General features: G+C 45.2%; 1 protein-coding gene across 8 annotated transcripts in view; it reads right to left on the bottom strand.

Moving 5' to 3' along the window:
- ARHGEF6 (Rac/Cdc42 guanine nucleotide exchange factor 6) overlaps positions 1-21,165 on the bottom strand; it is a 151,401-nt gene that overhangs the window by 79,510 nt on the left and 50,726 nt on the right. For all 8 annotated transcript variants that reach the window (XM_056808869.1, XM_056808872.1, XM_056808870.1 and 5 more), the window contains 3 exons: positions 15,000-15,084; positions 11,087-11,214; positions 9,667-9,868 (listed from right to left, as the gene is read on the bottom strand). In XM_056808869.1, coding sequence (XP_056664847.1) covers positions 9,667-9,868; positions 11,087-11,214; positions 15,000-15,084 — 415 coding nt within the window. The remainder of the gene's footprint in view (positions 1-9,666; positions 9,869-11,086; positions 11,215-14,999; positions 15,085-21,165) is intronic.

The following is a 21,165-nucleotide window of genomic DNA, read 5'->3' as shown; positions in this document are numbered from 1 at the left end:
TCAGTGACTAGAGGCATTCATTTATCAACCTCCCCATTTCCAGACGAGGAAATCACATTTCAGAGAGGTTAGATGACTTGGTCTGAAACACACAACCAGGAATTGCAAAGGTGGGATTTGAACCCGGGCTTCTTGATTCCCAAGCCAGTACTCTAGCCACTCCAGTACAATTGTCTCTTGCTGTACTGCAAAGTCCTGCCCAGGCCTTTACAGCACTATTTTTTTACCTCCCTACTAGGAGGTAGAAGGAATAAACCTAATCCATCAGAATACATATCTGTATTCACCTCTTGACTGATAGGAAAATAGGAGGCAGCTAGGTGGTAGAGTGGATACGACACTAGGCCCAGAGTCAGGAAGACCTAAGTTCAAATCCAAAGGCCTCAGACACTTCCTAGCTGTGTGACTCTGGGCAAGTCACTTAATCTCTTTTTGCCTCAGTTTCCTCATCTGTAAAATGGGGATAATAAGAGTACTTCCCTCCCAGAGTTGTTACAAAGATCAAATGATATAATAATTACAAGTCACTTCATGACCCTGTGCACCACACTAGGGTTTTCTTGGCAAGGATTCTGGAATGTTTTGCCATTCCTTTTTGTCCCCATATAAAGGTGAGTCATTATCATTATTATCTGTAAAAGAAGAATGGTACCTGGGTTCCCCGGGTTGATATGGGGATCAAATGAGCTCAGATTTGTAAAGCACTAGCTTTTGGGAGCAGACAGGTGACTCAGAAGATGGAGAGTGAGGCCCAGAGATGGGAGGTCCTGGGTTCAAGTCTGATACTTCCCAGCTGGGTGTCCCTGGGCAAGTCACTTGACCTCCATGGCCTCGCCCTTACCACTCTTCTGCCTTGGAACCAATACACAGTATTGATTCTAAGATGGAAAGTGAGGGCTTAAAAAAAGGACTCTTTTTTTAATAGGTCCAATGGAAGGATTTGCACATTCATCAGCCCTTTCCAAGGTGCCACTCATGGGCTTAGAGGGTTACCCATTGCTACAAACAAGCAGCAGGAATTTGGTTCCTGACTGAGGCCCCTATCTATAAAGTACAAAGAGGGACTTTTTACCTCCAGGGCTCCTCTGGGGATACACGTACATACAACCAGAAAACCCAGCACAAGGAAATTTCCCATATAAAGGAATAACACAATAATAATGATGATTATTATTTATAAGTGCTTTAAGTGCCTTACAAAAAGCACCTGCCATACATTCTCTCTCCTTTGATCCTCACTATAACCTAATGGGGCAAGTACCACAAGTATAATTCCTATTTTACAGATGAGAAAACTGAGGTCCAGAGAGCTGTCAAGAGTCTCACATCTGGTAGTGTGTGTGAAACAAGGTTTGAACCCAGAGTTTCCTGATTCCAAACCCAGTATTCTACTCAAGGAGCCATTCTGTCTCCAGGGAATATGACACCAGCCAATTCTAAGCAGGATTCCACTGCCTATCTTTGGTAAGGGGAGTGGTGCTAGGAGCTAGAGAAAGTTCAAGAGAGATTTCTTGAACACTGACCTGCCATTTGCTAGGAGTCATGATATTGTCCTGTAGTTGTCTGCACTGGTGTCTTATACCATGACCTTGATTATAAAAGGCCATGGTATCTAATGGATTCTGTTCTAGGTTTCGAATCATAAGACTGCAGATCAAACCCTGTCTTTGACCGTTCTCTTAGCCTCAGTTTCCTGATCTGTAAAATGGGGATAATAATCCTTACAGAGTCATTGCAAAGAAATTACTATAGAAACACGAACTGCTATCAGTTAGCTCCTTAGGGACAGGGTCAGCTCATGGGAGCTCAGCTTTCTATTCTGTGTCTACCCCACCCCAGCCCACCCATGCCTACAAGAACCAAACCAGGGCCCCGTGCACAGTAAAGGGTTCCAAAATGTTTCCTGAACTGAGCTGAGCTACCAATGGAGCTAACCCAGCCATAGTGAACTCAGTAAGGAGCTGCAGGGCTCAGGTGAAGGTCCCAGATGGAAAGCTCAGTAGGTGGTAACCTGCACAGCAACAATAAATGCTGGGATCCGCGCAGGTGCCCCCACCCCACTCCCCAGCCAATGTGTCTCTCTTCCCCTATCATTCCTTTCCCTCCCTTCCAGCCCAGCTACGAAGCACACGCTTGAGCAGTAGCATACTGTTCTCCTGAGGCTGAGGCCCAGGTCAAGACCAAGAGAGGGACAGGGGGTGGGGTGGAGAGGGAATTAGATGGCAGTGATTCTCTGGTGCAGCCATTGTCTTGACACCAGCATGCCACCAAGCAGGGCACAGGCTTGTCCTGTACAGCCATCCGCTACCAGTCAATGAAGATGACTGAGCACCTACTAGCCAAGAACAGGGGCAAATGCAATTATATTCCAAGAGCTCTTACAAACAATCCTAGCATTTACTGCTGGTGCTCTCTCAGAAACACTGCAGGGCCTCATTCCCTCACTCAGAACAGGCTATTCATTCACCTTGGAAAGCATGCTTCAGCACTGATGTCACTCAGAACATCTCGCAAAATTCGTCAAACAAGAACTTTTCCCCAAAAGAATTCTCATCACCCTCTCTTCTCTGCTCCCCCCAAACCACCACTGGCATTTCCTGAAAAAGCCCTGAGCTTGCAAATAAAACTTCTGCAACAGGGAGATCACAACAACATGGGATAGCAAGCATTTGTCTGAAACCATGTACCTAAGGCCTCCCAGGGAATCCCAAGAGACAGGAACAATTATATCACTGCAAAATCCTGGCACAAGCATTAGAGATCAGGCTGCATTTAACTTCTCAGGGAGAATATATGCCATCTGTTTATCACTCAAGGAAAGACCTGGGCAAGGGGAGCTAGGTGACCCAGTGGATTGAGAGCCAATCCTGGAGTTTGAATGTAGCCTCAGATACTTCCTGGCTGTGTGACTGTGCACAAGTCACTTCACCATCTTTGCCTAGCCCTTACTGTTTTTCCACCTTGGAATTGATACTCAGTATCAATTCTAAAACAGAAGAGAAAGAAATAAGAAGAGAAGAAAGGAGAGGAGAGGAGAGGAGAGGAGAGGAGAGGAGAGGAGAGGAGAGGAGAGGAGAGGAGAGGAGAGGAGAGGAGAGGAGAGGAGAGGAGAGGAGAGGAGAGGAGAGGAGAGGAGAGGAGAGGAGAGGAGAGGAGAGGAGAGGAGAGGAGAGGAGAGGAGAGGAGAGGAGAGGAGAGAAAGAAAAGAGAGAAAGAGAGAAAGAGAAGGAAGGAAGGAAGGAAGGAAGGAAGGAAGGAAGGAAGGAAGGTAGGTTTAGTAATTAAGCAAATTAATGGGCAAAACAGGCCTGGTGAATTAGTACTTTCTGGTTTGCAGTGAACCTGACCTATAGATGCTGGGATTGTAGCTAGTAGACCATAAGCTCCTTAAGGGCCAGGGTTGCTTTTCTGATTTGTTTTTGTAGCGTTAGGATCTAGCAAAGTTCCTAACTCACAGCAAGTGCTTCAGAAATGTTTGTGAGGTAAGATGGCTCCTTGTTGTACTCCAATCAATCAATCAGCACCTCAGACAAATGGTTTCTTTGGATTGAGCCCACCCCTAAAAGAAAACCAAAAGGTAAGAGTGTGCCCATTCCATGCTAGTTACTTCTGAGCTAATTGTGCCCATCGAGGCACTGATGAGAGCAAGAATTCTGCCACTGAATATGTTGAGGCTGGGGACCATTGTTCAGAACGATGATGCTCAGCCATCATGGTTTGTTTTCTCTTTTTTTGAATTTTCACTTTTAATTTTATTTATAAAAATCTTCCAAACAGTAGAAAACTTTTAGTAAGTTAGCTTAGGTATACGGTCTTAATCTGACAGAAACAGTGCTAAATGCAAAATTCTGAAAGTCAACAGAAATGGGGCCAGTCTCAGCTTCATCTCTGTGGTGTTGACTGGACTTTGTTTTGGAAAGAAACGATGAAGGAGCAGAGCAATAGGAGTTCTTTGCTGTTGTTGCCATCATCAATAAAGGAGAGGCAATGTAGGGTGGCTGATCTGCAAGTCAGGATTGCCCCCACATCTACCACTGATCTGACCAGGGGCCAGTCACTTACCTTTTCAGTAGTCCAGGTACTGAAGTCTCTAAGATGATTAACTCTCGAGGGAACCGGAATCACCCATTCCCCAATGCCAACTAATCAAGGGCTTTGGGGGCTTCAGAAATGGGTATTGCAGGTATCTCCAAGCACCTTTGGACAACTCTGCACAACCTTTGGTGTGTTGAAGCAAATTCAGGGAATCTTAAAGCATCCATTTCAGGGTTATCAGAGGCTATCTCAGGTCCCATGGTCACATAGCTAGTTGGCATCTGAGGCAAGAATTGAACCCAGAGCTTCCTAACTCCAAGAGCAACACTCAATCCACTATCCCATGCTCCCCCTGAACACCAGTTTGTTTCTGCCCTTTCTAGAATATGGTACCCAGAACTGAGCCTGGTGGCCTGGCCAAGGAGGAGTGGAGTAGGACCATCACTTCTCTTATTCTGGATACTATCCCTCAGTTAATGTAGCCTTTGGCAGCCATGTCACACCATTAATTCAAACTGAAAATACAGTCCACCAAATCCTGGGCCCATGTCTAACATTTACCGCTATTCAACTTCATCTCATTAGACTAGCTCATTGATAACACTGGACAGAACAGAGCCTTGTGGCACTCTGCTAGGGCCCTCCCTACAGTCTAACCTCCTCCCCCTCTTATTTACCACTCTAAAAGCACATCTGGAGTCTTTGGGGATCTGAGATGACACCCTCATGGGTACACGTTGCTCTAGCCCAACAGCTCACAGCCCTTCAATACATGGCAGCACAGCCAGGCTGCCACTGAAGCTATGAGCTTAGCTAGGCTGGCCTCTGAATGGCAGACACAGCCTAGCTTAGAGACCACCTGTGGTGCGTTCTGAACTGGCTTCAGATTCAAAGCAAACTGAGATAGCGCTTGTGAAACACCTGGTGACACTCACCAGGTTAGCTGGCATTCCCATCATCCCCATCCTCCTCACTATGCAGGAGCCAGGGTCAGCAATGGCCAGGGCCCCCAGGGGTAGGTCCCCAGAGACGGTTCTGTCCCACATCGAGTATTCCTGAACTAGACCTCAACACCTAGCACAGTGCGTGGCACACACTCAGTGCTTAATAAAAGCTTATTGATGAACTGATCAAGCCCAACTCCTCACTTTGAACTATCTGCCAAAGCATAGGCTCAAAAACACACTAACAGGAAAAATGCCAGGAAGTCTGCAAATATGGGATCGAAACTGGGGAGTTGTTTAGGTTGAACCCTGTGACTGATTTCATCAGGGCCAGGACCTCCCCACTAAAAGCAGAGTGGTAGCTCTGTGGTAACTTACAGACTTAGGGGGCAGCAAGGTGGGCACAGCGGCTAGAGTGGTGGGCCTGGAATCAGGAAGACCTGAGTTCAAATTCAGCTTCAAACACTCACTATTGTCTGATCCAGGGTAAGTCACTTCACCCTGTTTGCCTCAGTTTTCTCATCTGTAAAATGAGCTGGAGATGGAGATGGTAAACCACTGTAACATCTTTGCTAAGAAAACCTCAAATGTAGTCATGAACAATCAGACAAGACTGAAAAATACCAACAAAACAGCTTTTTAGGGGTATCCAGGTAGCATAGTGCATAGAGTGGCAGGCCTGGAGTTGGGAAGCCATAGGTTCAAATCCTGATTCAGACTTCATCATCATTCTAGCTGTGTGACCCTGGGCAAGTTACTTAACCACATTTGCCTAGCCCTTTCCCTTCTGTATTAGAGTTGTTATTAGGACAGAAGGTAAGGGTTTAAAAAAAAGCAGAGAGAAAACTATAGACCAATCTCCCTAATGAATATAGATGCAAAAATCTGAAATAGGATACTAGCAAAAAGACTCCAGCAAGTGATCAGAAGGGTCATCCACCATGATCAAGTAGGATTTATACCAGGGATGCAGGGCTGGTTCAATATTAGGAAAACCATCCACATAATTGACCACATCAACAAGCAAACCAACAAGAACCACATGATTATCTCAATAGATGCAGAAAAAGCCTTTGACAAACTACAACACCCATTCCTATTAAAAACACTAGACAGCATAGGAATAGAAGGGTCGTTCCTAAAAATAATAAACAGTATATATCTAAAACCATCAGCTAATATCATCTGCAATGGGGATAAACTAGACACATTCCCAATAAGATCAGGAGTAAAACAAGGATGCCCATTATCACCTCTACTATTTGACATTGTACTAGAAACACTAGTAGTAGCAATTAGAGAAGAAAAAGACATTGAAGGTATTAAAATTGGCAATGAGGAGACCAAGCTATCACTCTTTGCAGACGATATGATGGTTTACTTAAGGAATCCTAGAGATTCAACCAAAAAGTTACTCGAAATAATCAACAACTTTAGCAAAGTTGCAGGATACAAAATAAACCCACATACGCCATCAGCATTTCTATATATTTCCAACACAGCTCAGCAGCAAGAAATAGAGAGAGAAATTCCATTTAAAATCACCCTAGACAATATAAAATACTTAGGAATTTATCTGCCGAAACAAACACAGAAACTATATGAATACAACTACAAAACACTTTCCACACAGCTAAAACTAGATCTAAAGAATTGGAAAAACATTGATTGCTCGTGGGTAGGACGAGCTAACATAATAAAAATGACAATCCTACCCAAATCAATTTACTTATTCAGTGCCATACCCATTGAACTACCAAAAAACTTCTTTACTAAATTAGAAAAAACAACTAAGTTCATTTGGAAGAACAAAAGATCAAGGATATCCAGGGAAATCATGGGAAAAAAATGCAAAGGAAGGAGGACTTGCAGTCCCAGATCTCAAACTCTACTATAAAGCAGGGATTATCAAAACAAATTGGTACTGGCTAAGAGACAGAAAGGAGGATCAGTGGAATAGACTTGGGGCAAGCGACCTCAGCAAGACAGTTTATGACAAACCCAAAGATCCCAACTTTTGGGACAAAAATCCATTATTTGATAAAAACTGCTGGGAAAATTGGAAGACAGCGTGGGAGAGATTAGGTTTGGATCAACATCTCACACCCTACACCAAGACAAATTCAGAATGGGTGAATGACTTGAACATAAAGAAGGAAACTATAAGTAAATTAGGCCAACACAGAATCGTATACATGTCAGACCTTTGGGAAGGGAGAGGCTTTAAAACCAAGCAAGACTTAGAAAGAGTCACAAAATGTAAAATAAATAATTTTGACTACATCAAATTAAAAAGGTTTTGTACAAACAAAACCAATGTAACTAAAATCAGAAGGGTAGCAACAAATTGGGAAACAATCTTCATAAAAACCTCTGACAAAGGTTTAATTACTCAAATTTACAAAGAGCTAAATCAATTTGTACAAAAAATCAAGCCATTCTCCAATTGATAAATGGGCAAGGGACATGGATAGGCAATTTTCAGTTAAAGAAATCAAAATTATTAATAAGCACATTAAAAAGTGTTCTACATCTCTTATAATCAGAGAGATGCAAATCAAAACAACTCTGAGGTATCACCTCACCCCTAGCAGATTGGCTAACATGACAGCAAAGGAAAGTAATGAATGCTGGAGGGGATGTGGCAAAGTTGGGACATTAATTTATTGCTGGTGGAGTTGTGAATTGATCCAACCATTCTGGAGGGCAATTTGGAACTATGCCCAAAGGGCACTAAAAGACTGTCTGCCCTTTGATCCAGCCATAGCACTGCTGGGTTTGTACCCCAAAGAGATAATAAGGAAAAAGACTTGTACAAGAATATTCATAGCTGCGCTCTTTGTGGTGGCCAAAAATTGGAAAATGAGGGGATGCCCTTCAATTGGGGAATGGCTGAACAAATTGTGGTATCTGTTGGTGATGGAATACTATTGTGCTCAAAGAAATAATAAAGTGGAGGAATTCCATGGAGACTGGAACAACCTCCAGGAAGTGATGCAGAGCGAAAGGAGCAGAGCCAGGAGAACATTATACACAGAGACTGATACATTGTGGTACAATCGAAGGTGATGGACTTCTCCATTAGTATCAATGAATGACCCTGAACAATCTGCTGGGATCTAAAAAACACTATCCACAAGCAGAGGATAAACTGTGGGAGTAAAAACACCGAGGAAAAGCAACTGCTTGACTACAGGGTTGGAGGAGATAAGACTGAGGAGAGACTCTAAATGAACACTCTAATGCAAATACCAACAACAGGGAAATGGGTTTGAATCAAGAACACATGTGATACCCAATGGAGTTGCGAGTGGGCTATGGGAGAGGTGGTGGGAGGGGGGAGGGAAGAAAAGAAAATTATCTTTGTTTCCAATGAATAGTGTTTGGAAATGACCAAATAAAATTTTTTTTAAAAAGGCAGAGAGAGACTTAGTTGCCTGGGGCACTCGCCCAGGGGTTACCCAGCCAATACATGTCAAAGGCCACACTTGAACCTGGGTCTTCCTGACTCCATGGAGGCTGGCCCTCCATGCACTTAGTATACCAGACTCCATCAAAAGGGAGAGGCAAGAAATCCAGAGTGTGCAATGGACATCCTCAGGCCAGGAAGCAGATTTGCCTGAAAGTGGTGGGTAAGGGGAATGTTCCCAAAAAGAACTTGGTCCAAAAGCGCAGGAAAGCAGAGCAGCGGTTAAAAGGAGCTGGACCTAGAAGCAGTCCCCTTACCTCCTTCTTCTGAAGCTGGGCCTGGCAAGATTAGAGCTGCAGAGAGGCTAGTGAGTTACTTGGTGACAGCTTCCAGGAAGCAAAAGGAATTTCAAGAAGGGGCTTTGTCTAAGGACCACAAAGACAGGGTCTCACTGTGCAACAGCAGGGATTTAGGCAGGCTTCCCAAATCCAAGGGTCACAAAGTCGGGCTGAAAGGGGATCAGATCAGTCTTTGTCTGCAGGCAGGTGGACAGCCATTTGCCTGAGACAATTCCTGAGGAGGCCCACTGGGATAGGCCAGATGATCCCTTGATCTGGTTCACTCTAGACCCATAATTCCATTCTCTCTGATACATCGCCCGAGGCCAAGGCCTTTGTTCTTAAGGCTTCCTTAAAAGCCCCTGGCTGAACAAGGAAGTTAACATAAGACCTCTAGACATATCTTATCCTGTTCTGCCATCCCAAGAGGCTGAGGTCAGCAAGTAGGCACCATGGAGCAGGCGCTTACCAGCAGAGCAAAGGAACCAATCTAAGGTGAAGCCATTACTTTGTTTGTGTTCCCTGACACCTTGATGCTCCTAAAGCACAGATGAAAGGCTCTGTGGGCTCTCTCCTAAGTTTCCCTTGTTAAAGAAAGATCCATATTCATGCACATATTTGCTCTTGGCCAGTGATCATCACAAAAACAGAACAATACACAGGATGACTTCAAAAACACAAGGATTCAGATGAATGTCAACAATCGAAACACATTTCCCTTCTCTCCATAGAGAGGCAATAACCTATGGACACAGAATGCTGCATACATTGTCATACATGATTTACGTGGCAGCTTGCCTTGCTGGATGCTCCTCTTTGTTACAAGGGGCTGTTCTAAAGAGGATTGTTCGGAGGTGCAAATAATGTTGAAAAAAATGAAGATGCTTAAGAAAGTATCTGTGATCCTTCCTGTCAGAAAGGTCTATCAGGCTTCACTTACCATTAGGCTTAATTTCTCTGACATAATTACTGGGGAACCAGCCAGTTTTCCCATTCAAAGTGCCTTCCCACCAGCCACCTTCTTCTACTCGAGTGACGTAAATGATGTCGCCTTTGCATACTGACAGCTCATCTTCATTGGTCTGCTTAAAGTTGAATCTTGCCCTTACTACCAGCTGGTGGTTCCCATTTTCAGTCATCTCCTGGTACAAAAAAGAAGGGCCGGTTCAGTGAGCACCAAAACAAAAGGGACAACAACTTCCCCCAAAGGATGCCCAAGGCCACACTGACTAGGATCCCTTCCAGTTCACCAGGATGAACAAAAGAGGAGGCCAGGAAACCGGTCCTATCAGTCTGAAGTGGACTAGAAGACATGCTTCATATAGTTGAAGGTAATTTGGCAATGACAATATTTGGAGGGTATAGAGAGGGAAAGGAGGGCTAATAACTCCTAAAAGAAAGCTTCTCTGGGTTTTTGGACCACAAGCCAAAAGGGGAAACAGAGAGCTCCTAAGAAGGAAGCTCAAGGAAGAGGGAGAAAGGGGATGAATCCAAAGGGAAAGAATGGTCTTATTCTGGATCTAGAGCTGCCAAGAAATGTGAAGGCCAAGGAGCAAACTAAGGCCCACCTGTCGAAGTGAGATATCTTGTTCAAAGTCACATGGGTAATAACCAGTAAAGGCAGGATCTGAACCTAAAACCACTGACTCCAGAGCCAGCCGGATTTCCACTGTACCACCACAATTCTTTGTAGGGGCAAGAAGGTATAACAGCCAAAATTTCTAAGATGATTTAAGGTTCAGAAGGTGCTTTCTATATTTTATTGTAGTGGAGCCCCATAACAACCCTGGGAGGTCGGGACTGTTATTGTCCCCACTATCCAAATGAGAAAAAGATGTGTGAAGCTAAGAATGCCAACTTTTAGGATACTATCCTCCACCCAGGGAAGGAGAGCAAAACAAATCCAGCAAACTTAGGGTATAATCTGGCCAAGGGGAAAAATGTACCTGGGAACTCCTGCCCTGCACCATTGTGCAATGGTAGCAGCGGGGAAGTCCCCCCACCCTGACCCCAAAGATTGAATAATTGAGAAGTGGCAGAGTTCCACTTCAAATGCCATCCCAAGCTGAGATTTCTAACCAGAACACATTTAGCAGGAAGGCAAAGAGAGCCCGGCAGAGCAGCAATGAGCAGAGCTGCAACTAAGGCAGGACAACTGGAGCTTTATCCCAAGACACAAAAGCCCGAGTGTGCTGACAACGCCTGCAGGCCTTCAGCATGCTGGGGTAAACTCCTTTGCCACCCACCGTTCCTAAAGTAGCCTCCGAATAACTGGCCTCACATTGGTGTCACAGGGTCTTTGCCTGCCCCACGCAACCAAGGACACTTTTCATGTGTCTTGGCCCAGGTATAATACATACCGCTGCCTTTGAATGTCTTCTTAGCACTGGTGCTGAGTTAGAAATCGCTCCTGGGATGTTCGTCTGAGAACTGGAAACTGCACTAATGGAAGAGAAAGGCTGGCATGGTCTTTCTGAAACTTGGTAATCTGTGGGATTAAGGGAGGCAGAGATGTCAGTGCCATCTGCAACTCACTTCTTTATATGACAACACAGAATAACCAAAGCAGGGAGGAAAAGGAGAGGCGTGGCGTCCAACTTCATCTTTTAGAAGAGGAAGCTCAAACCCCAAGAGAGGACCAGATATGTCCAAGGTCACACAGGAAGTAGCAGAACTGGGATTCAATTCCAAGTCCTTGGACTACAGAGCTTTCCACTACATCAGGAAGTCACTTATCAAAAAATGGCAAGCTGGCTTGGAGCTGACTCACAGCTGGCCATGCTGTGACCACTTCTTGGGCAACGCATTGCTTCTCTACCTTCTGTCTCTCATGGGGCCCAAGCTCTTTCCCAAACGTTTTAGCCAGACTTCCCTTGTGAGGACTAAGACTGCACAGACACATTTCCCTGGAGAGCCACATCCCAACAGCTCCTTCCCACAGATCCAGGTTGAAATACCCTGTTCTGTCACCCAAGATGGTTAAGAAGGAACTAACTCAGTGTCCAAAGAAACACTGCAAGTGGAAGGCAGTGTGGAAAAGGACCTGGAGCCAGGAAGACTTGAATCTATATCCTCTGACACTTACTGGTTAAGTAATAGTGGGGCTAAGACATTCTGCCTCTCTGAGCCTCAATTTACTCATCTGTAAAATGGATGTTATGTTCCAGGGTTCTCATGAGGCTCAGGTGAGGTCATGTAAATAAAGCACTTGGCCAAACCTTAAGCACCAGAGAAAGTTTAATTAGTATTGTGAGTGAATGCTTCTTTAAGACATATTTCCAGTTTCTCTTTTGATTTTTCTCTTTTTTACCCTTCATACCAAGTCATTTTCCCTTAACCACATGTAAGAAATTGTGTCCTTGCAGGGTCTACAATGCTCCTCTTCCACTGGAAAAGTAAAAGAGATCCAGAAAGAGAGAGAGAGAAGGAAAGGGACTGAAAGAGAGCAAGGAAAGAGGCAGAGATAGAGACAGAGAGAAAGACAGAGAGGGAGATAAGAGAGAGAGAGAGAGAGAGGGAGATAAGAGAGAGAAAGAGAGAGAGAGAGAGAGAGAGAGAGAGAGAGAGAGAGATTGAGAGAGCGAGAGAGAGAGAGAGAGAGGCAGAGAGAGAGAGAGAGAGAGAGAGAGAGAGAGAGAGAGAGAGAGAGAGAGATTGAGCGAGAGAGAGAGAGAGAGAGAGAGAGAGGCAGAGAGAGAGAGAGAGACAGAGACAGAGAAAGAGAGAGATTGAGAGAGAGAGAGACAGAGACAGAGACTGAGACAGAGACAGAGAGAGAGAGAGAGTCTCTGGCAGCCACTGAATGGGTGATTATCCATTAAAACCCCCATCAGGCCAATGCAGGATTCCACTCTTCCTCTAAAGCTCCTGAAACTTGAGAATGGGGCCAATGTGAGCCCCAAGCTGCCTTCCCCACTGACTGTGTGCAGAAGGCGGGGGCTGGCCTTGGGACAAATTCAAATGAGGGTGCTCTTCCCCACTCTGCTTCCTTTTGCAAGAGAGAGGCTATAAAGGGCCTGGCCTACCCAAAGCCCCAGCATTCCCTAGGAGATGAGTTCAGTAGCCAAGTAACTTCCCTGATGCTGTGAGTCTTAACTTTTGCCTCATTGTAGTCTTAGAAATATTGATGGCAAGGAAGGGCCTGGAAAACTGGCTGGGAGGGTTTGGCAAGAGAGGGTATCATTTGTGTGGCCCCCAAAGGGATGCTTGTCATGGACAGTTCCCGAAATTAGCTACTACAAGCTTTCCAATGATATCTTAAGCTGAAAAAAAGTAACCAAGACAGCTGCTTGATGGACACTTTTGCATTGTATGTCATGACTGTCAATTGCACCAAGTCCTTCTGAACCCTCAGGCTGGGGCGTCTGGTCTTCCCAAGATAGTAAGAGCTCCTGGAGCAGAGGGGAAACTATCCAGCTCAGAAGCTCCTTGAGATCAGGGGCCTTGCTCCCCTCCTCACTCAGCAACAGAAATGCAGGAGGCACTTGGTCAAAAGCTGTTGAGCCAAACTAATCAAAAATGAGAGATGCCATTTGTATAGTAATTGAAGCGTGGCATTACCTCAGTGGAGGTTCATAACAAGAGGCTGGTGAACCCATTCCTCACGTGACAGATTCCAGAGAATCACTGATCTTGAATTTGAAGGAACCTTAGGGGTCACTGAGTCCAAACTCATCATTTTACAGATGAGGAAACTAAGGTCCAGAGAGGGGATGTGGCTTGCCTGAACTCGCATACAGGATCCTAAATCTGAGCTAAAAGGGAACTCTTGGGCCATATAGCCCAACCCCTCCTTTGTACAGAAGAAGAAACTAAGGCCCAGGGTAAATGAGACAAGGTCATATAGTGACTGCTGCCATGCTGGACTTCCAGTCAAAAAGAACTTGGTTTAAAATCCTCCCTGGGGTGAATCACTTCACCTCTCTAATCCTGGGGTTGCTGCTCTGTAAAAAATGGGTACAATGATAGCAGCTCCCTAACAGGATCATTGTGAGGGACTAACAAGACCATGTGTGGAAAGTGTTTCATAAACCTTAAGGTGCTGTAGAAACATAAGCTCCTGTCATTATTACATGAGGAAATGGGGCAGAGGGAGTTGCTCAAGTCACTTGGCCAGAGTTGCTCAATGAGGAAGGGTCAGCAGGTCTGCTAGAGACCCCAGGCCTCTAACCCCTCTGCCACCCAACTCTTTGAATATTAAAAGTGAGCTTTAAATAAACATATGGAGAACTATTTTCTTGACAGTTAAATGATTTTGAAAAGAAAAGGTTTCATACTCTTATTTCTGAGGAAAATCAACATAGTTGGTAAGAATTGGAAAAGGCCTCAGAGGCAAGGGAATGACTTCTGAGATCCAGGGCCCTGCTTCAGGCGGCTTTAGGGCTTTAAGTGACTTTAGGACTCACTTTCCTCATCTGAAAAATGGGTTTAAAATTTGCACCTATCTCAAGGGACAGCTGTGAAGCTCAAAATAAAATGTGTAGAAAGCACTTTGTATACTTAAAAAGTCTAGATAAAAGCAAGATCTTATTATGATTAGGATTTCTTTTAAGTACCCACAACAGGCTAGGTGTTATGGAGATCTACAGTTACTTCTTTCACTCAATGAGTGGCTGAAAATTTGAATGTTTTCATATCTTTCCCATATCTTAAATTGCTTTTGAACCTTCAAACAACTCTGTTTTGGAAGGCATTCATATTATTTCTGTTTTACAGATGAGGAAACTGAGGCTCTGGAAGGTCACTGCCTTGCTTTGAGTCACACAGAGAGCAGAGACAGGGACTGGAGCACAGGCCTTCTTCCTAACCCCAAGCCAAGTAACTGGAGCTGGAATCAGAATATGAGGTTACCCAAAAGGAAGGAGAGGAAAGAGAAGAGAGTAAGAAGTCTCATTTCTCAAATGGAAAGAGGGGAGCTGAGGCCTCATTTTGTAACCCTTAAGAAGAAGGGAAGGGGCCTGACCTTTACCCTTCCTTCCTCCAGCCTTGTAATGCTGGCCATCTACTTCTTTGTCAGAAGGAAGCTCCTTGTTTTTGACACTATGCAAAGATGTCTAGGCATTCACAAAGTGTCTGTTTCAATCTTTACACCTTAAGTTATAGCAAAGCAAAGCTGTTCCCTCCAGTTGTACCTTGAGCTGAGTCTAAACTGACTTCTTGAGTGATGGGGAGTCTGTGGGGTACCCCCAAAGATCCCCAGGGCACAGCAAATATGAACAAGAAGCCCTCCTACTCACTCCCCCCAACATACACATACTCCCACCCCTGCCTTACCCTCAGTGGCTTTGTTGACAGCTAAAAGGGTACTCAGCACTCTGGAGAAATTGTTGCCTGTGTAAAGGTCACAAGGATCAAATACCTGCAGGGAGAAAAACAGGAGAGGCAAATGGTGAGAGTCCCCCAGTTCAAGCTTCCTGGAGGAAGGAGGAAGGGAAGCAGGGAAGGACCTTCTCTTCCAGCTCTCCAACCCAATTTGAAAAGCCAAGAAACAGGCCTTGGTGTATCCTATGGGGACAGATAAAAGAGGAAACCTGCCAGCCCACCCGCCTAGCAGCCAGCTTGCCTGCCTAATAAGTCAGGGCAGGCCATTCAGGAATCCAAATGAGAACAGAACAGGAAAAGAAGGCAGGAACCAACACCCCCCCTCCCAACCTCCAAATGTACCACAAACAACATTCTCCCTGCCTCGGCTGTCTCCAAGCACTTGGCATGCACTGCCATGTGTATGATACCCTAAAGTTCATGAAAATCCTTCACAAACATCTGAGCCTCCCCACAGAAGCCTGGAGAGGGAGATGCTCTTGTTGTCCCTATTTGATAGATAAAAAGCCTAAAGCTCAGAGAGGTTAAGGGACTTGTCCAGGGTCATACAGCTAGTAAGAAGTGGGATTAAAACCCAGGGCTTCCTGACTCCAAAGCTGATTCTCTAGCCACAGTACCACACTGCCTCCCATGTCTGTGTGGCTGTCACTGTTTATAGTTAGCAACAAATAAATGAGGCAACATTTCCAATCAATGAGGCTGGCACTTCTGTTTTTATCCCAATGGGTCATTTCTTTATTTGGGGCTCTTCATTGTTTGGATCTGTCCCTTTTCCTTGCCCTTCCCTAGTCTCCCACTTCAGGTTTAGGCCTATTTCCCAAACCCTGAGAACAGCAACAGCCTAAAGTAGGAAATCAGAGCTCTATGCCTTGCCCGAGGGAGCCCCTTACATGGCCCATTTGCCTAGATACTGAACTCTTCGGGCACCTGACCCCCATTCTGCCTGGAACCCACTTCCTTGGCTCCTCAGTCCCTAGTCTGAGCTTTTAAATGGCCTTTGCCTGAATTAAATGACTGCTATCAGAGCTTCTACTTTGACCATTAGATTCCATACTTAAAATACCAGCTCTCCCCAAAGCTATTTGCTAGTTAAACCATGCCATAAAGAGCAATGTCTAACATTGGTTTTAGCACTGTCATTTCCATGTGAAGTTAACAAGAGCCCTGAGAAGTCGGTAGTACATACAAATATGGTTATTATCATCATCTCCACTCCACTAATGAGGAACCCGAGGCCCCAAAAAGTAGGTAAACAGTCCACGGTCACACAGCCAGTAAATGATCAAACTGGCAACAAGTTTTCTGGCCTCAAAGACCAAGGCTCTATTACACCACACTGTTTCTCTGTATGAATGGAGGATCCAAGATGATCTGGATCAGGGGTTAAGAGGAGAGAACAAGAGGGCACTGGGTTTCAGGCCAAGAGGGCACAGGAGAAGGCCCTATCTAGTGGAGAAAAGGGTACTGGAGAACGTGGGGAGGGACCGTTTGGCCAGCAGCTGGCCATGCTCACACATGAAACAGGTCTGGGGCCAATAGAGAAATGCAATGGTGACCCTAAAAATGAAGACGATTTAAGAGGGGACAGGGTGGTGCTCAGCAGCAAAAAGACGCCAGAAAGCCCTGCAAGCAACCAAAAGAATGGCAGCTTTGCAGCTGGAACCTGCTAGATTTGGAGATTTAAGAGGTTAGGAATGAGTTCTTCCTCATCTCAGGATCTCCCACAGTGCAGGTGAGCCCTAGGAAATAATTACATTTTGCATCTCTGAGCTCAAGTATGTTCAATTTGCCAGAGAAGCATCAGCAGAATTTTTCTGCAATCCTATCTAGGTAGGCAGAGCTCAGTGATGAGGAATGTTTTTTGCACAAGTTTTCCCCTGCCTTCCATTTTGGGGAGATTCAAATGCCAAACAGAACCAATCTCTTCTTCCTTTCTCTTCTATTATGTATCAGGTGTCCACATGGAAACGGGCAGGACTCCGGTCTGTCAGCCAACATGGAGCACTCCAAAGCCAAGTCATTCTTCTTCTTGGTCTCCAGAAAGCCTCCCGTGCCTTTGGCAGGAACTCGGCTAAAACACGTACTCTACTGCCCACTGGCTCCACATTGCTAACCCAGAGTAAGTCAGGGGCCCTACCGAGGCAAACTTTCTCCCTCTCTTCCTAACTACAGCTTCTAAAAATAGCCATGGGGATTCTGCAGCCCTACAGCACTGATGTTTACAATAAGCCACAAAATCTGAGGAAATTACATCCAATGAAACCAGCTTCTTACTAAGTGAATCCTCTGTTTCAGGCACCGGACTTGGCAAAAACAAAAACAAAACTTGCACCATCCTACACCCTTAACCACAAACACTGTGTTCTTAATGCTCTTAAGAAGAATCAATGTGGAGCTATGCTGAAAGAGCAATGAACTTGGAGTCAAAAGAAGTGGGTTGAAATCCCAGCTCTGCCATTAGTTAACTGAGCATCCCTGGGCAAGTAAGGCTGCTATGTATATTTTTGTACATATTTTCTCGCTGTCAATAACCTCCCTGGGGGGGATAGTCCCAGTCCTGGAATGTCTGAGTCAAAGGGTATGAACAATTTAGTAATTTTTCTTGCTTAATTCCAAATTGTTTTCCAGAACGGTTGAAGCAATTCACAGCTGGTCCAGCTGTGAATTAGCACGCCTGCCTTCCCACAGCCCCTCCAACAATGAGTTTTCCCACCCTTGCTAGCCTGATGGGTGTGAGAAGATTCTTTTAGGTTTCATTTGTCTGATTAACAGTGATTTTTTAAATTTCTCTCATGTGCTTTTGCTAGTTTATATTCATTCCTTTCAAAGTTATTAGCTCAAATCCTCTGGCCACTGGTCTGTTGAGCAGCCTTTACTTTCAACACGGAAACTAGGGAAGGAGTATTTTTTTTAACTTGCTTAAAGTCTCTCCCAGTGTCAAAGGAGAGGAGCAACTATTATTAAAGATCTTTTAATGGTGTGCCTGAAACCCTAGCCCGGCCGACTGCTTTCCAACTGTTTAAGAGGTGGCTGTTTGTCTGGTCCCATGAAAACGGCCCCAAACCTCCCAAGGAAATTGCAAGCACTCAGACCTAAAGAAATACCCAGAATGAAATTACTTTAATAAACCTGCATGCTTCAAAGGTGCCAACAATGTCTTCATCGTTACCTCTTCTCAGTCTCATCAGCCTGACCTGAGCACATCATCTCCTTCCTTTTGGACACTCTTCTCAAATTCATTGCATCTTCTGGCTCTCCCTGCTACCTGCTCAGTGATCCTTGCTACACGTCCTCTTCCCTGCGTGTGGGTATCCCCTCAGGCTCTGCTGAGAACCTCTCCTCTTCCTTTTCTTCACCTGGGGAATTCATCGGTTCCCATGTACTTAATGATCATTTCTAACCAAATGATTCCCAAACTTGGATCTCCAGCTGAAATGTTTCTCTTGATTGCAGTTCCAAAGCACCAACTGTCAAACATCTCTACAAAGTTGTATGCCCTACTGTCATCTCCAACTCAACATGTCCAAATTCAAACCCATTAAATGATGAAACCCGCCAACCCTGCTCTCAGCGGGGGCTGTGGGCTGTGGATTGATTCCACAGGGGCAGGATTTTGCATATGCTGTCAGAAACTCTCACTGTAATGGTTGTTTTTGCTTAATTGTTTTTCCCTATTAATTAGGGGGTGGTTCAATGCTTGGGTGAAGAGTAAGGGAGGGTTATATCCAGTAATGGCTGTGCTAGAAAAAGAAAAAGCAAAAAGAAAGGCTGAGGAACCAACCAGCTTGCTAATGTAATAAATAATACGCATGAATATATTCTGTACACGAATATCATATGTAATATACAGCACACAGAGACAAAGCTAACAGCAATAATGCAGTTGGAGGGGACCTTAGGACAAAAGGATTGGGGGACCAGTACTTGGTTTGGTAGGGCAGTGAGGTGAAGCAAAGGAGTCAGGAAGACTCATCTTCCTGAATTCAAATCCAGTCTCAAACACTTGCCAGCTATGTGACCCTGGGCAAGTCACTTTACCCTGTTTGCCTCAATTTCCTCATCTGGAAAATGAGTTAGAGTAGGAAATGGCAAATGGCTTCAATATCTTTGCCAAGGAAACCCCAAATGAGGTGACCAAGAATCAGACATAACTAAAAAACCACCTGAACAATAACAATTTTGTTTGGTCCTGTGTCACAACTGAGGGCATGACATTTCAGGTGTTTCTTATTTTGCCTATCGATTTGAATATTCCCATATATTCGGTTTTATTGGAGCCACAGGGCACACTCCAGAACTGAGATCTCTTATGTGTGACTTGGGTCACTCACTTGGATTCTGGGGCTCTCTTGGTTGGTGAGGTGACCTTCCTTATCTCAGGTTTCTAAGACAGAAGGTAAGGGTTTTTAAAAAAGAAAACAAAACCAATACTGTTTATTGGCTCCAAGGCAGAAGAGCAGTACGGGCTAGGCAATGGGAGTTAAGTGACTTGCCCAGGGTCACCCAGCTGGGAAGTGTCTGAGGCCAGATTGAACCCAGGACCTCCTGTCTCTAGGCCTGGCTCTCTATCCCAAAGCTATGATTTTTAAATGTTTTCAAGAAAGTATGAAGGCCTTTATTTGCTTCACAGCTCTGACCGCATTGTCCTCAGGGCAGGAAGACTAACGTGATCATTAGGGCTCCAGACAAGAGAGCTGGGATTCAGGGCTCTCTGGGATAGAAAACCAGTCTTCCCTGATTGACTCCCCTTAGGATAATGATCCACTACTGGTACTTCTGGGGTACAGAAGAGGGAAGATTGGCCTGAGAATTATGACCAGCCCCTCAACATGGGGCGGGGGGGACCTGAACAAATCCCTCGTTATCTCTAGTAGCCTCACCTATAAAACAGAGATAACCTCATCTGTAACATGGAGACAAGAAGATCCCAACTACCTCCTAAGGTTGGCTGGGAAGAAAAGAAGGATAAGAGGGGTGGATCATCAAGGCCAACTGTCTCATTTTATGGATAAGAAAACTGAGGCAAACAGAAGGAAAGTGAGGTGCCCAGGAGTACCCAGATCAAGTGTCTAGGTCTTCCTGGCTACAGGCCCAAGACTCTCTCCATGTTGTCCCAGGACTCTCAGGTGAGGGATGTAGCAAAGTGGCCTGCAGACCTTCATATCCTCTATCAGAGGCTCATAAGCTGAGGGCCGGCAGGAAGACCGCAGTGAATCTATGACTCTGGAAGGGGAAAAAAGAGGTGATTTTCCCTAACCTTTACCTGAAATTTCACATTTCCTTCATTATGATTACAGACAACAAAACATAAGGCCATAGACTTCCCCAGCTGGCCAAGGGGACCCAAGACCCAAAAAAGGCATCCCTGTGCTAAATAGGTGACAGGCTATGTGACCCTGGACAAGTCCCTTAACCCCCATTGCCTAGTCCTTACCATTATTCTGCTTTGGAACCAACACTTCCTATCAATTCTAAGGCAGAAGGTAAGGGTTTTTTAAAAATTAAATGAAATCAAAATAAACAGGGGGCAACTATTATCACTGTTATTAGCAGGGTAACCTAAGACAAGGAAAGTGACCTCAGGAAGACTCAGTTTCCTCATGTGTACTGAGGGGACAATAGCATTCGTGCGCACTACCTCTGAGAAGGAAGGGCCTTGCAAAAGTGGAAAGTGAGGAAGAAGTAGAAGTTATTGTTGGTATTGGGACTAGGGGGGAGGCAGGGCAGGCGCAAAGAAAGGTGAAGACCCCTTGTGGACTTGGTAAATCTTTAGGAAGTTGCCTGGACTCGGGGAGGCTACCAAAGTCCTCGAGGAGAGGCTCCCAAGATGGCAAAATGCAAGAAGTCCTGTCCTTGGACAACCTGCCCAACAATAAATAGGCATGAGAGAAAGGAGAGCCTCTCTCCTTGTTAACAAGCAGGGCCAAATGAGCTGTGAGCAGTCCCCGCCTTCCAAACACATGACTTCCAAAGCACCTGCTGCCTTCAATCCCCCTCCCTCCCTGATTCCCCCATCAGAGCCCCAGCCCCCTCCTCTCCCCTCCCCCAGTTTCCAAGCCCATCACTGAGCCCCTGCCCCACCTCCTGCCAGGGCAGGGTTTGCTTCTGCCCTTGGCGC

Source organism: Monodelphis domestica, chromosome X (assembly GCF_027887165.1).
Source record: "Monodelphis domestica isolate mMonDom1 chromosome X, mMonDom1.pri, whole genome shotgun sequence".
NCBI classification, from domain to species: Eukaryota; Metazoa; Chordata; class Mammalia; order Didelphimorphia; family Didelphidae; genus Monodelphis; species Monodelphis domestica.
This window is presented reverse-complemented; position numbering and strand designations above follow the sequence as displayed.